A 17,461-nucleotide genomic window follows, 5' to 3' on the forward strand; every position below is an offset into this window, starting at 1 on the left:
ATAGGAACCTGGGAATCAGCTGTGGTGTCTTAGTTACGGATTTAGGGGATTGTCATAAGGTATTCCTTTACAGCCGAAGCATTCATTTATGTAAGATACTGCTGTAGTCCTGTAGTCCTGTAAGGTTATTTATATTATATAATATAATAAATATTATTTATATTTATCTATTTGCACGAAGCAAATAGATAAACACAGGACTCTCCATTTTCATATTCACCTAACAGACTAATATGAACCAACCAGTATATCAACAGGGAATCATTAATCCTGGTAAACATGCTCATTTTAAACAGGTTCAATAAGAAAGATATTTCAACCAAAAAAAGTAAAAATTCTTAACAGGAAAAAAAAGGGTGCTTATTCAAGGAAGTGTCAGAAATTGATTTCTGAAATTATTTTCTTAACTGATGTGATATCCTATGTACACAGGGACATAGGGTCATGAAATACCTTGTCATTACTCTAATAAGCACAGTAGATTCTTATCTGGGATATCATGACAGGCTGTTCTACTAAAGCATGCAAAGGGTGCTCTTTTTGCACTGAAAAGTTTATTCAATTCGTCTTTACATCAGTGTAAATTATTTTCTCTGTAATAAGAAGATGAGGTAGACTCTAATCCATTAAATCAATAGTTATTAACTCATTATTAAAAGAACTTAATTTTAATAGATTCCATCAATTAATTATATCTTTAAGCATTAGTGTTTATTTAGCAGTATTAAATCTGTGAATAACTTGATAAACAATATATTTTTCTTCTTTTGCAGAGGAATACACATGCAGCTTTAATATTACATTCTATTTATTTTAACACCAAAAAATCTGTCATTCCCATATGAACTATGACCAAGAACTTCTAGAAAAGGATAAGAAGAGCTACAGATGTGGACAAAAGTCTCGAAATTGAGGGGTGGTTAATTGGTGTTTATGAGGCTCATCTCTATATTTGGAATCTCTATATTCAGCCATTGACTACATTTATCATTTGTATTATGCTCTCAGTCAGGAACTAAACTAGATAATCAGTGAATAGGTCATTTCTTGTAGGGATCCTTGGAGCTGTTGTTCATATTTTGTGAAGACAGAAAGCAGAAGGAGATCGACACTCTTCTCACACTTCATGATTAGCCTGGACCAATTTGCAGTGACATTCTTTGATAAATAGAAATATGTATTTATTTACTACTTAATATCTTAAAGAAAAAAAAAAACAAACAATCATACCTGATTAACATCTTTATAATGTTACTGCTGTAACAGCAGAACATTACAAATACAAATATCTAAAGGGTTTTTTTCACATTCCATTCAATGTCAAATATGTTTCTCATCCCACCAATATCTGTATTTAAATTCAAAACTGTAATGTATGAAGGTTTTTTCTCTTATTTTGTAACAGTTACAACAGAACTGTTGATTTGAAAGGACACTTGCCCCACAGATTAATCCATTCTGTAAATTCAGTTTAGAGAGACTGATGTACCTGGAAAGAGTTGTGTGTAGCTAACATACTCTAGAAATGGTTTACCATATAAGGAGTAAAACTGGACTACAGGTTGCACTTGCATTCCCAAAGCATGTGGCAATTGAAAGTGGGCTGCTATAGCTGATAGAAAAAGCTCACAGTCTCATTTAAGGTTTCCTCAGACACAAAATGATCTCTTGGGGTGGGGTTACCAGAGAAGTGCTGACTGTTGCTGTTTGATGAGCCACACTTCACATAAGCAAAGAACAAACAGAGATAGATCCTGCATCAAGTTTATGGATCAAAAGACCTCATGGGAAAGATGGGATATTGAATTTCCAATTAAAACTCCCAGGAAGTTTTTGTATATTTGGGCATTTCAAAAGATGTTCAAGCTTTCAGAATGGAGGGGTGGGGAAGGTGTGTGTGGAAAGGTGGGAGTGGGAGAAGGAGGAAAAATATTAAATCACTAAGTATATGAATAAATTATTAGCTCTACTCCTCACTAATAACTCCAATTTTTAATTTATTTTCTTTTTACAGTAAAGTTAATGATCCTCTAAAAGTATATATTTTTTAGTGTTCCCTGAATATTCTGATTTTAAAAAAAACATATAATCCTATATATGTAATCTTTGCAAATATACCTAAGATCTAGACTTTGACTTCTTCCCTCTCTTTTGTCAGCATTAGTATATACTTATTTATAAAATTTCAGCACAAAGTTTTGCTGCAATTGGGGTGGAAAGCAAACAGGAACCAGTAGAGGCTATTGCAGGTAATTATTAATTACATAACTAATTAGTATTACACCCCACAGCTAATTACCAAAAGAAATTAATAAACACAAATACAAAACACTTCCTAAAAAGGTTTTGAATTCAAAAGATTTTGGAAGTGTTAAAACTTTAGGTTATGCATGAACAATAGTTCTGCCATTCATGGCCAAAATGACAGTTGCAGCAAATTTCTACGTACAGAATTCACAATTTTTCCTCAGGGGAAAACAAAACAAAGCAAAACACAGGTCCTAGAGCCAATCAACTGATAAACTAGATTGTTGGTAGCCTGATGGAGATGAGGTTGCTGCAGCTCCCTATTTTTAATCCATGGTTTAGAAGCAAAATGAGGTCAAGTGGTGTTCCCATAAGGCATACACATACAGATGCAACAGATGACACACAGATAGAACCATTCAGCACTCAAACACACATGGCACAAACAGTCTCATTCTTCTCTGACTGACCATGAGGAAGGATGATTTATAACTGGAAAGATGCTCACATACTCAACATGAACCACTCCTGTAACTTGCCTTAGACATTCAGTCTATCCAGTAGCTAGCACCTGGATCTCCAGACTTCACACTTGGTGCCATCTGGACAGACAGAGGCCTTCAGCTCCCCTCCAGCTGCAGGTACAGACCCACTTTTAATCCTGGATATGCTCACACATCCCCACTCAACCAGCAAATTATTGATCACTCAGGGCTTTTCACACTGTACATATCCAGTAATAGTACCTGGACATCTCAGGCCCCCAGTGCCCAGTGATATCCCCACATACACATTATGAGCTCCTTGTAGCTGGCTTTGGCATTGAGGCTATCCAGGAGCTGGCTCCTGGCTCCCTGGTCTCCCCTTAACTCACGCACAGAGACACAGAGGTGCAAACAGGGCTCTCATTCAACCTTCATTGTCTCCAGACTGGTCTAGAACTCTTGGCTCCTCCAAAAGCTGGCTCATCAGCCTTCTGGTCTGGACTTTTGGCCATGTGGATATCCATAATCCAAGCCACCCATCCAACTTGCTGGCTACTCTAGCCTGAGACCTTTTAGTATCCTACACTGGCGTAGGCACCCATGCAATACACACATAGTTTGCATTTTCCAGTTTGCAGACTCACAGACTCATGGTCCAGCTCCAGTTGCTGGCACTTAAACCTCCATATAAGCATGCATACAAGAGAGACCCTTTACTCAGGAAAATATTTAGAAATGGCCATAATAAGACACAGGACAAACTGCTGATCAAGGACAAGGCATAAGCAAACAATGGTGCTGAGCAAAGTCTTGTTTGTACATGGATGGCCCCTTTAATCTTCTTATCCCCCTATTTTCATTTGCTTTTTCCTCCCTAATCTATCTCAATCCCTCCCTTTCCCTACCTGTGGTCCTTTCTCTAAATATCCAAGAATAAGTCTACACAATCCCACGAAGCTCTTCCCTGCATCCCGTAATGTGTCCCATACTCCTGTAGGAAGTACTTCTCTCAGTTTGAAGAGCAATCAGGGCAGCATTTCCTTTTGACTCCGCATGGTACGTTTCAGTCCTGGCACATGGGGCTGAGGCTATCCTGGGACAGCCCTGGGAGGAGGCTGGGCTTGAGTCTAATTAGGACAGGGGATACTCTCCCTGCACTGCATCTCTGTCCGACTTTGGTTGTGTGTTATCTTTTATCAGATAAGTTCTGCCAAGAACACAATTTTTTCTGCTTCAGAGTTCGTAATTTAGTGCTGGTCCTTCGTTATATTTTAAATGTATGAGTTCTATAATCTTTTTTAAACTATTCTACTGTAGGTTTCTAAAAATCTATAACTTTAAAGTGTTAATATAGTAAATTGTCTAAAATCAAATATAGGTAGCACTAAGGTAGAAGACTTCTTACAAGAGTAATCACACTAGAGCTATAAACACCTTGATATCTGCTTCTGATAGCTCCAAGAAGCTCTACTGATTGTTAATAACCTTAGGCTTCACAAACATTATATTCAGTCATGAATATTGGGATCTTTCCCTTTTTGCTTCTTTTGGTCCTTCTTTGTTGTAAAGAAAGTTTGTGCATGCCAGTGTAAATTCATAGGACATCCAGATAAAATATAGTTAAGATGGAATTGAACAATTGAGGTATTAGGAAAAGTAGGTCACAGAAATGCTTGTAATTCAGAAGTGACGTTTTTAGAAAATGAGTCTTAAACCCCAGAAATTCAAAGTGAAATTTCATACTGAAAAACTCCATTTTTCAAGACTTTCCCATCATTTCCAATATTCTATTTCTTCCCATTATATCATGCCAAATTAAATTAACTGCTATTCTACAATTATAAAAAGCCAGCTTATAAAACCAAAAAGGCTTTCTCCTGTTTTTTAATTGTTTCATTGTCTACTTATCTAATTTTGTCATTTTCATATACTAAGGTATCAAAATAATTTTCATATTCTAGACAAATATTAAAAAAAAGTTTAAGTTCATAAAGAGTTATTAAATCCCTGTCAAAGCTTAATCCTTTGAGAGTGAAATGCACTGCCATCTGCTTTCCTTATGACATACAGTGATGTAACAATACTATTTCTTTTGTGATACACACTTGATATTGACAATATCCCTTACGATTCTTCACTGACTGAATAGCAGCTTCAGACTACAAGTTCCACACCATTATAAAAATAAAAAATGCAGACCATTGCCTCAGAGTGCCGAAACAGAAGTAGAAATATAAAACAGGGTTTCATTTCTAAGTAACACAAGGGCAGAGAGAGCTGGAGGACTGTACCACTGATTTTCCACAACTCTTACTTGTTAACACGCACCCAAGAGTGGTTTTCACCTGTGCACCCAATACTTTGCCAGACTGTTCTCACGCGTGGCTGGGTAAGGTGTGTGCCAGCAGATGTTCGCAAAACACAAAGTATATATGAACAGGCCTGGCTCAGGTTTCCATGCCAGCACCTTATATAGTCCTCTAACATGATCCTGTCAGGCTTTGCACTCTTAGGCCTTGCTAACATGAGCTCACAAATTTATAGAACATTCTAGATTGAGAAAGATTTTCCTCAGGGTGTCATGGAGTTCAGTCTCCTAATCAAAGCAGGACTAACCTCAAAGCCAGCTGAGATGGCACAGATACACTTCTCTTGTAATGAAGCAAGGGCACACCTCCAAGTACCACAGAGATTAATGTACACAAGCAAAGAAACTTAAACGCAAGAACATTAAAATGAAAACTATTTACACTTCACTTCAGCACATTTTAAAAATCACTATTATTCCCTACAGTTAATTAGGGGAAAATACACTGTTAAGTGTATTTCATTTGTCCCCCTCAGTATTAAAGCTTTGATATAGATCAGGAAAAACAGTTACAAAATTCAGATTAAAAAATGTACTTTTTAAAATTATATTTCTTCATTATTGAGGACTAGAAATACACACTAAAAATGTATAATCATATTAATATTTAAGATCATCCTCTTTAGAAAATCCAAAACTACTAACAATTCCCAACCTCAAAAGATATTTCTTCTATCTTTAAGTAAACCAATTTGGATACATTATACATAACCTACAGTTTGTGGAAAAAAGGAAATGGTGAGGCATAAAGTTTAAGCATAAATATTTCAGTTCATTCTACTTCTTAAATCATTGAATAAATTGGCAGTACTACAGTTTTACAAATACAGAATGATAATAATTTATTGTGGTATATGTGTTGAAGCACACATTCAATTATCCTCCTAAGCATTTAAAATCATAATGTATTAGGCATACTTGAGTCACTTCCTAAACAGAGGCTTGAAAAGATGAAAGAGTGCTATTCCAGTTTGGCTGAATGGCTAACATCATGACATGATGCAGAATTAATTCTGTACACAGCAGGCTCACTTTAGTACTCAGCAAAACATAGCAACTCCTAAATTTCATAGTGCTAAAGCAAAAAGCAGGATATAAAAGGAATTAAACAACAAAAATCCCACACACCTGCATTTTGTACATTGGATTTCACCCACTAGACTTAAATAACTGCAACATATTAGCCAAATCCCACTGACAGAAATATAAAATACCCACCTGTTTTCGGATCAACTGAGAAATATGGCTGTCCCTGAAGAATACTGTACACTACTCTGGCGCTGTTTCCATATGTGGGATCATCTGCATCTGTGGCTGTCACCTGTAGAACAGATGTACCTGTACGTACAGGAAAATAAAAATTCATTGGTAATAAATATAATTTTATGACAAATATTTTCAAATGCATTTTTGAAACCTCTACAGTCCTCACATTCTACAATTGAGAGATTAATAACATTTTCTCTATTTGTTATTATACTACCATATTAGGAAAACTAATTATACTAATTTGTTAAAATCGTTTTTGTCTTTCTTTCTATATATGTATAGGTAAATTAACTACATACATAGAAACATAAATAGTAATGACATATCATGCATATTTATGCATGTTCGCACACATAGACCTCAAACTTGGATATTGATTTCTGAATAGCTCAAATTTATGGACTTCAGGATTATCTTCATCCACAATACAAATTAATGTTGAAGTATTTAAAATAACTTCTGTAAATGCCCCCGTATCAATAAAAGATGCCAAGGGAATAAAAAGTCTAGCTATTGGAAGACATCGAAGATCTCAAAAACTACTAGAACCTTGCTAAGGATCCAAATTAGAAAGATAATGAGTAAAAGACAATTATTTTTACGCTAGTAATAAAAAGCACTAGAAAAATAAAATCACAGTTTCTAGAATGTCACAAGTTTCTAGAATGTCATAGGTTATGACAACATTTTTTAGAATATAAAATGTGTAAGTATTGCACAGATAGAACAGAGATAAGTGATTTTACTTTTTACTATATTTTTCATGTTTAATGATGAATCTTTTTTGCTATCACTGCCAAACACTTCACATAATTAATTAGTAAATGAAAGATTGCACTTTAGTAAAGGTTTAGCCTTCATTCCATTTGTTTTTCTTCTACAGACACAGCTTTCTACAGGCTTCTTTCGTTCACCATCAAAATACCAGAATAATAATAACAGAACAGGATGCTGTCATGTAACTCTGCATCTGAAAATGGCTTCTCAGGTAAATTAACCACTGAGGCATCACCTCCACTCTGAGGTGTTCAATTTCACATCTTAGTTGTGAGGAGAAGTATGTTTTTTAATCGAAGCCCTTGATCTCCTCTACTTGTACTTTGATTTGCCTTATGAAACAGTTTCAGAGCATGCTAACTAGATTTCTGCAGATGAAACTGAACCAGGAGATGTGCTTTAACAGCACACCTGCTGACTTTTATTCTGACTATTTATTCTGACTGCTAACAGGCATGTAGTCTCAGAGATCAGACAAGAGCTAATCTGAAATAATTTCCCAAAAACATATGGTGGGGCCATCAGTTCCTCAGTTACAAATGTTCACCTTTCTAGATCAATTTCCATTGCACAGAACTATTTGTTGATGTGCACGCCCTCAGTGTACGGTGAAAATAGAAGCACCTAAAATCATGGGGACTCACTTGAGGTCTAGCAAACTAAGCATGCAAATCTTCACACTTTCTTCACTCTTTGAGAAACTCTTCTCTCATTTGTGCCACACTAACTTGGATACTCAGAGTTGCTGTTTTTGTCTCTACTGGAGACTTAGTAAAAACGTATGGCTCTGATCTCTGAGAAGCCCAAATGCATACAGTCTCATAGATAAATATATTCACAAAGCAGATATAAGGATATCTTGATGAATTTGAAGTTGAAAACTGTACTAAAATCAAGCTGGAGCTGGAGCTGGAGTCTGTTCATAGTTATTCAGAAGTTAATGGTAAAAGTAAATTTATTACTTCATTTATGTTTATACGGAAAGGTAAACAAATATGAATTAGTTTGTGTATTTTGTCTTCAACTGTTTAGGAATCTATTCAGCTGTATTTATTTGCTATCTAAACAAAATAAGGGTTCCTGAAACCACTTCTGATCACTTCAAAGAACAGACAATGCATTTTCCCCCCTATTCTATAGCTTATTGAAATGCTATAATGATATATTTCTGTAACCCAGTTTTCCAATAATTTCTAATCTGAGAGGAACTTGTATGTTTCAATCTTGTGGAATCATTGAAGTCTAATAGGTTACTGATAAAAAATGATTTTATTTTATTTTTTTAGATGCATACAGCAAAAACAGGTATAGTCAGTCACCTACCAGTTTGCTATCCAGAATGCTGGGCAACTTCCATAACTTTTTATCTATAAATTTTCCTGTTTCCAAGAAAACAGTTACCACCGTGGTGAGTTTGAATTAACACTTTTCCCCAGAATTCTAGAAAATTGAAATGGATGAACAGATTTTGGCTATTTCAGAAGAAAGTACCAGAACTATTGAGATTTCATAGTTCTCTCATCCTTGGAAGACTTTTTTCTCTCTCCTTATTTTAAAAGGTAGAAAAGAATCTGAGAGCTTGTATTGCTCATTGATGTGGGACAAAAGAAACAGGAACGGTAAAAGGGGATATCTCACATAAGCAGCTGACAGGCCATTTTAGCATAAATGGAATGCCATTGTACCTTAAAATTTGCCACAGTGATTTTCTAATACAACTGTATCTCTCTCTCAAGACACACCTGATAATAGTAATTTAGTATTGAATAGTGGCAAAGTATTCTCTTTCTACCTAAAAGAACACTTAGAATCACAAATTTTAACTCAAACTCCCGCCCTACCTCTCAAACTCTCATTCAGTGAAGCTTAATTTTTTCATTATCTTACACAAGCATGCTCAACATTTTGTAAAATATCCTTTTGCCTAACTCTTGCCTGATTTTTTGAGCACCAAGGAAAGGCAGCTTGTGAAAGCTGTGGGTTAGAATGCCTTGCAAGAGAAAAAGTAAAGAGGGTACCTTTGCGTTCCAACCACTCCTTTCAAAGTTAGCATCATTCAGGGTCATTAGCACGACAGACAAATCATAATTCCGGATACATTTGTATCATTTAGACGCAGCATCATTTTTTGGCCTTGAGTTACGTGTAATGAAGGATTTAAATAGAGAAGTATAAAGTATAGCTACCTTGCTATTTTAAATGTTAACAAGCCTGAAAAAAAATCATCTGATACAAAAGATAAGGGTCTAATTTCTCCAGAGACTGCAGGAGAGATATGAACATCTGACCCAGAGGCATACCTTCCATTCTTTCTTCACTAACTTACTGTGAAAGTGCCTGTCAAGAAAAACTCAAAATTTTGCTATGAAAGCAATTTATCACTCCAGTTAGGCAATAAAAAAGAACTTTTTTTCCTCAAAGCAGAATCTCCACTTATTCAGAGTATAACTTCCATTGCACATGCTTTCCCACTACATGTTAGAGATTACATATTGGGAATTCTGTTTCCTTAATTAATGCTTTATACAGAACTATAAAACATGTCTGTATGCTCTGAACACCACATTGTAAGCTTTGCCTTTTTTATGTCAAAAAAAAAAAGGATTATTTAATTGTGGAACCAAACTGTAGTTTTATTCAAAATATATTCCTTTGTTTTTCCCTTTTTTTTTAATATGTTTGCAATAAAAAAAATTTAGTGTTATATATCAAACAAAAGATGAAAGGAAATACTTCAATTTGTCTCTCTGAAGACAAATTTTTAATCTTTAATGAGGCAGTTCAATAAAATATGTCTGTTGAGAATGCAAATCTGTATGCATTCTGTATGCATGACTTTCCATAGTTCGCTGCACTGTTAAAATCTCAAATGGATCAATATTGAATAAAAATTAAAAGAAGTGAAAAGAATGCGAAGTTTTTCCTGCCTAACTAACTGAATTCTTGGTATTGTCTTAGAACACTAATGAATCAACAAAATGTGATTTAGTTTCACAACATGGGAAGTTAAATGGGCACTTCTAATAAAAATCATGTTTATGAACAACATGAATATTGTCTTCCAGATTATCCATAATTATGGCTGCCTCACATTATAATACCCTGGAAAGAAGTTCAGAAAAGTCCACTATATCTGTTAATTTCTGAAGTAGAATTTATTGGGAATACTGTTCTTATCACAGAATCACAGAATGGTTATGGTTGGAAGGGACCTCTAGAGATCATCTAATCTCGCCTCTAAATTACTTCAGCATTAAAAGCTTAATGCTTAAAAGCAGAGTTTCACTCATTTTGCAGCTGACAATTAACACATATGAAAGTCTTTTACTGATTAAAAAAATTTCTTATTTCCTTTTAATTTACATAAAGATGACTTTCATAAACCTTAAAAGAGGTCACAAATCTGTCAACGAAACTGAGTTTTTTACACTGCAGAAGAAATAATTTCAGATATAAACCTTGGATCTGGAGCCAACTTTTAGGGAAAAGGTTCAATGAAGGCAAGGATAAGTATTTTCTTTCAGCTCTTTCAGAATAGTACATAAAGGATAAAGTATGTTCACTTTGTGTCACGGTGAACACTGTGATCTAATATTTGGCAACAGATTTAAGAAAACTTGCCTATGCTTTCTTGTCAGTGACCTTAAAAAAACAGAAAGGCCATAAAGGTCCTACAGCTTTTACAACTAGATTGAGAAAAGTTCAAATTGTGGGGGAAATACCACCTAATATCTTGAGGAGACAAATAAGAACCTGCTGCTGATGCTAAACAACATAATGGAGATCAGAAATACCACCATTCAGCATGAGGACTGTTGCAGAAACACAGTAACATTGAAAGGTCACGTTGATTGTGTGAAAACCATAAGAAATTTTTAAAGTAGTGAAGCATCCTTAGAAATTCATAAAATAACATCAAGAAGTTCAGTTATGTATATACTCTGCAGCTAAGTGTCATAAAACATGTTAATTACAGAACAAATAAAAGTGGCACAGGTATCTCCATAATTTGACACAAAGAACGTATCCTGTGGAAACAATAATAGAATTAGTCTTCCTGAAATTTCAGGCAATAGAATTCTTTCAGTATGCAACAAATACAAACAAATCAGTGAGAGAAAAAGATAGCGATAATAAATTTGCAATGAAAAATATAATGTATGCCTACAACATATGCATACCTGTATGATGCAATATGAAAACTCAGTTTTATTCATAGAACACAAAAGTTTTGTGAAATAAATATTTAACGACTTGCCTCAGGTACAACCAGTAAAGTATTTTATTTTTAAAACATATGCATTAATGCCTTATTTTACCACTAAAACTTCATTGTTTTACCATAATCTACTCTGGTTTATAACCCAAAATACCATTCCAGACTATCTGTTCAAATTATTCTTTGGGAAACAGTAACTTGTATGATGTAGTTGTATGGTAATACACAGTTCAGATTACTGCAGAATTATGACTAACATTTATGTAAGAATGTTCCACTTTGAGAGGATGAAAAAGAAAAAAAGAAAACTTTCATAAATAGAATACAAATAAAAATAATAATATTAGCTAATTTTGATTTTGAGGATCATACTGATCTCCTTTCCACAGTCTTTCCCCCTATGCAGAAAATAAAAGGCTTTCAAACGGGAAGGAAATAATCAATTAAAATGGTCTCCATTAAAGATAAAGGAAACTGAAGAAAGAAAAGGATGGAGTTACACATTTTTGGAGACAGTTGATAAAGGAAATTAATTTCTCATTAAGACAGTCTGTGGTGTAATGAGAGATAACTGAGATAAAGTTTAGATGCTGCTGAAATGAACTGCAACTCTAACAGTAAAGCTTTGTGCCACAGTGATTTATCAAAGACAGTTGAGGTTTTGTACAGACTCACAAGATTTTTACTGGAAGCTCTGTGCACTCACTGTAGTAATTCACACAAAAGCGTTATGACATTATTCATAAAATACTGCCCTTCTATACTTACATAAATTTTTGTTGGTAATTCCTCTATTAGGGGAAAGTTATAAAATAATTAGAACACCGGAGAAGTATTAAATAAAAAAAAAAAATTGATTGCTTAATGTAGTACCTCAAAAAATATCTGAACTACATAACCAGGAAAACGAAAGATCAGTACTTTTTAGAACTTCACTGTATAAGAACCTTACTAAAGATAAATAAATATATGTCTAAAATAATCAAGGAAACCACCATCTAGGAAACTACTATTCCTTTGTATTTGTTTAATTCTGTGGATTGCAGAGACTGCTTCTGTATACATAAGAGAATGCCACAAAGTGTGTAGTTGAATGAGGATATATGAATATATCGTGTTTCTAGCATGCAAAGAACCATTTGCCCAGGAATGTATGTTAAAACATTCAAGATTAAGAGTGACTCTCCTCTTACAATCATGATGTGTGTGTGTACTGTTTGCTTAATATGAATGTCACAAGTAACATACAAGGTTGCATTTCATGTTTTCTTATCATCTCTTCTTAATTGTAATATCTTTAAAGCACAATCTATGATACGAGGATGTGTTATAACTTTGACAAAAAGTAGTGGCATTTTCACTTATTAAAACATTGTTGAATAGAACAGTTTCTTTCCCTTACCCATTTCAGACATCTCTGGTACAGTGACAATGTATGGTCCATCTGTAAATTTTGGTGCATTGTCGTTGATATCCTGCACTTTGATAATAAATTCAGATTCAGGCTCAAGTGGCTTGTTTGTCCGTCTATCAATAGCTTGGGCATGAAGCACATAGTGTGTCTTCTGCTCTCGATCTAGGCTTTTGGTTGAATGGATGTCTCCAGTTGTGTCATCAATTATAAATATAGTCCCTGCCCCTTCTCCAGTGAGAATGTATTTGACTGATCCATCACCTTTGTCGGAGTTGGAATGCAGCTGTAGAAACACAAAAAATCATATAAAATAATTATTACATTTCATTAAAGATTATTGCACATAAGATATAACAACTATATTACTGTTAGCACCCCTCTACTTAGTTTTTACCCTTTCCATCTCTTTGCCATAATTTCTCATGTGCTCTTTCTGGCAACCCAATAATTTTGTTCAGGGTTACTTCCATCCAGCATAGTTGATTTCTTAAACTGAGATTTCTTGGGTTCTATGTCCATTCTAGAAAACTTCACTAAATCAAGAATATTCTAGTAACTGGCATGGTTTTCGTTTAGGTTTTAGTCCTTCTAGTAGTTATTTTACAGCACTCACTGCTAGAAACCCTGTCTTAAGCACTGAACTTTCACACTGAGGATTGTTTGCTTCAATGGTGGTACTTCAGTCCCACCACCTACATTTTCTTCTGTGTCTGCAAGGACAACATCATTTACTGTGAAAGGAAACTGCATAGTGTGACAGAGGCAGATGTCTGTCCAGGATTACTCTCTCCTATAGCAAAACACAGGCGTTTTCTTTGGATTTTGTTTGTTTATTTTTAATCAGAAAATCAAACAATTTGCTTGTATTTAAATTATTTATAATTAAATAATGAAGTTTGACTGATACTTCCAGCATTTTTATTGTTCATAACACACAGTTTTTGCTATGAAATATTCATTAAATATATTATACCCCCTCCTTGAGTAGAATAAAGCTTTTATTTATTTGGGAGAGGAGGGAGGAAAAGCCACTAAGTACACTGGTTATAACATGAGATAACATGAAACAGCTTCCCATTAAGTCTCATTGCTTCTAACCTGACTTTAAAGAATTGCCTATTTAGATTAAAAAAGAACATGTGTTGTCTGAAAAGGAAGGATGATTTTTATATAAACTGAGAAGTTTTGTGGGTTTGTTTTTTTCCTTTGGAATGACCTTGAGAACAGAATGTATTTATTCAGAAGCACAATTAAAAGAAAGTGAAAACGTGGAAATGAATAGCCTCGGGTACTGTGCAGTTATACTGTGTTGTAAAATCAGAAGGGAAACTTTCTATTTAAGAAGACACTCATTCTTATCCTACTGCCTTGACTATTTCTCAGTATATGCAATGTGGTATTACTAAATTTTTATACAGAATTTGAGCAAAACAGAAGCAGGATGAAAGATATTATTTTTAATTAATGGAATGCAAGGTGTCAGTTTCCAGACTCATTTTCATTCTCAGCTCAAAAACTACTCAGGATTGGATAGAGAGGAAATAAGACTTGTAGGGTAGAAAACATCTTTTTTCTTACTTAAAACATAAGATACAGACATGCTGCTATTTTCTCACATGCTACTCGTACCTTTCTTGCAGGTCTCTGTCTTGCCTTTAAAACTATCTACCTTGCTATTTGTAAAAGCAGTAAGCATATGGCACTTGATGGAATTTTTCATCTTGTGTATTAAATCCATGAAATTATGGTGTTGCACATAATTTATATCTTACTGTAGGGGGCCTTGGAGAGGTGAAATCTAATAAATTTAAGATATTCAGCTCATATAAATCAGTCAGTGCACTATATGCAAGCCACAAGATCTAACAGAATAACCAAAACACGACTGAGCCACCACAGTGGACCCTTTATTTTTTCTTTGTTGTTTTTGTTGGTTTTGGTTTTGTTTTGAAAATGGAAGAAAAAAAGAAGCAGAAAAAGAGTCTGACTTTGGCTTTGCCTTTATACAACAGCAGAACAGTCTTACACACTTCGTTTACAGTAGTCATTGGCAAAATTAATCATTTCTTATCCTTAGAATAACAGTGTATTCTATTAACAAAGGAATAATTCACTCAGTGCAAAATGCCAGGAATCCAAACTTCCTATGATGAAGTAAAAATGTTCTTTGAAGTGATTTATTCCTGAAAAAAAGGAGTAGCAGGTACTCTTGTATTCTAGCCTAGGTTTGCTGGTATTCCAATTTTACAGAAACCATCGGAGTTGTTTCCTCTTGCTGTAGGCTCCTTTTGAGATAAAATGAGCTCTAAGTGCTAGTGTTTGCAAATGGTAACAGGAAAATGACAAATTTGCTGAGTTTATGAAGATATAAGGAACTCAAAACTATTCCAAATTGAAAAAGATCAGAAGAATCTCTATCCTACTTCTCTCCTTTTACCTCCACAGATGTATGTTAAAATATATTAAGATATATCAGATAGAGATCCCAGCAAAAATCACTGCATCAATAACTGGAATTACGAAAGTATGAAACAATTAAAAATTGGTTACATTGCTAGGTAAGAAATACATAGAATAAAGAACTGCTGTAGAATTTAAGAAGTAAGGTTCTTCAAAACCCCAAATATGAACTTACAAATGACATTCCAATACCATACCGCAGAAAGGCACGTTCACAAATTCACTGTGATGGCATGAAATGGATGGAAACACGAGAGATACTCAGCTGATTTCACAGCCAACAAATTATATATTATTCCTGCTAAACATTTTGTTACCCAACAAACTTCAACTGAAAAATGCGAGTAGTGATATCATTAGAAGAATGTTATCTGGGTATTAATAATCACTGAAAGCTTTCAATTTGCAACTAGATCTTTTAAACTTCAGTTGTATGGCAACAAGTGAAAACAAGTAAAAGCTACGAGAAGTTCCTTCTTCCTTACTTCCTGATATTTCTTATATTGCTTGAAATATAGCACTTTGATTTAGGTCTTCTAATTTCTAATGTTAAATTTTAAATTCACATGGGAGGATTTTGCATAGCAAAAGACCTTTTCTTTTGTCAGTTGGTTTATATTTCAGTTTTTCTGCAAAATAAAGATTAAAGAACTGTTTGTCTTCTTTAATTCTTCCATCTCAGTACAAATTGGTCCAAGTAGAAAAATATCTAGGTTTCTCTCAAATGTTTATTTGCAACATGTGTTGTGCTGAAAAGAGCCCCCGAGAATCCCTGCTTAAGACAATGCCTACCACATTAATGAGAGATTCATGTGCTGAGCATGATGCCCTTCTCTCTTCTCCATTCCTACTAGGAAATCATCTCCACAACATGTGGTTTATTCCACAAAAGCATTTTCAATTAGAATAAATGCAATTCACCACCTAGGTTACAACTACAGGGCTTGGGAGAGTGTATTTCTGCAGCTATGTCTATAATAATTTATAAAAGACATCAAGGGAGCAAAATCTAGCTGGACAATAGTGGACTTTCTCTTTTCTTGTGACCTGCTATAGGTATTTCTCTTTCAGATTAATTTGACAGAGAGGAGGATGCCACTAAGCAATGTAGATGCAAGCCAACCCGTGTTTTGCTCACCAGTTCAGATCCAACTTGTGTGACCTGGGGAAGTCATCTCAAACCAGATCCGTAGGAAGTGTGCGGCCATTTGATTTCAATGAGATACCACAACCTCTGCCATGACTACTGCAAGAACATGCTTACGCTAGAGGGTGAGACACTCACGTGCTGTAACAATGTGAATCAATAGCTTAAACACAAAATTTGGTGCTACTTTTTCCTCTGCTCTGTTGGTCAGAGACAAAGATGCAACGCTGCGCCAGTCTCTTAATTTAAAAAGAAATACAAAGGCATTGCAAACTGAAACATGATTACCATAACATGAGATAAGAAATAAGCATTGAAAAGAGATACAAGGGAAATATGCCAAACGTTAGAACACAGCTTTCTGATATCTGTGTGAGAGGTTTTAACTATGATTATGAAAATATTACTGAAAATGCTTTTTAATAGATCTTAGTTTCCATGATAGTCTGCTGATTATATATTGATCTGTGATATTAATTGTTTAACTATGATTAAAAGAACCTTTTTCTCTCTTCTTTAATTGTTCCAACTTGCTTCCCTAAGCAGTCTCACATTAGACCCCAAACACTATTTTAAAAATTCTTTTGCAGACCAATATTTTGCCTAGTTATCCACTAGATACTAGTGCAGCTTGCACTTACCACTTAACCCTCTCTAGCCTGACAAGGCTTCCCCCACCCTGCCCATGGCTCAGGACCTCCTTGAAGCACCCAAGGGGCACCAGTCCCTACCTCAGCAATGCTGCAGCAGAGCTGGTCTCCAGCTCCCCACAGCCCTGCCCTTCCCAGCATCAGCTTGGCTCCATCTCCAGGGAAATGCCTGGGGCAGGGACTACCCTGATACCCCTGATTCCCTGCTCCTCGCTGGCTTGATCATGACCTACCTGGGGGAATTTTCAGTGTCCCGGTCCCAAGGAGCTTCCTCATTCTGCTGATCCCCGACAGCAACATTTCCAATCCCCCAAACTGCAGTCAATGCAGGCTTCTGAATTCCTTTCAGAAATGTGGTTTCTATCCTGTGATGGGCTGGCTTCTGCAAATATTACTGCTGATTTGGTTATGCTTCCGCAAGGATA

General features: G+C 35.1%; 1 protein-coding gene across 9 annotated transcripts in view; it reads right to left on the reverse strand.

Annotated features, from left to right (window-relative positions):
- CDH18 (cadherin 18) overlaps positions 1-17,461 on the reverse strand; it is a 486,743-nt gene that overhangs the window by 117,399 nt on the left and 351,883 nt on the right. For all 9 annotated transcript variants that reach the window (XM_017809411.1, XM_017809412.1, XM_017809409.1 and 6 more), the window contains 2 exons: positions 12,768-13,062; positions 6,319-6,438 (listed from right to left, as the gene is read on the reverse strand). In XM_017809411.1, coding sequence (XP_017664900.1) covers positions 6,319-6,438; positions 12,768-13,062 — 415 coding nt within the window. The remainder of the gene's footprint in view (positions 1-6,318; positions 6,439-12,767; positions 13,063-17,461) is intronic.

This window comes from Lepidothrix coronata, unplaced genomic scaffold, assembly GCF_001604755.1.
Source record: "Lepidothrix coronata isolate B3197 unplaced genomic scaffold, Lepidothrix_coronata-1.0 Scaffold26, whole genome shotgun sequence".
NCBI classification, from domain to species: Eukaryota; Metazoa; Chordata; class Aves; order Passeriformes; family Pipridae; genus Lepidothrix; species Lepidothrix coronata.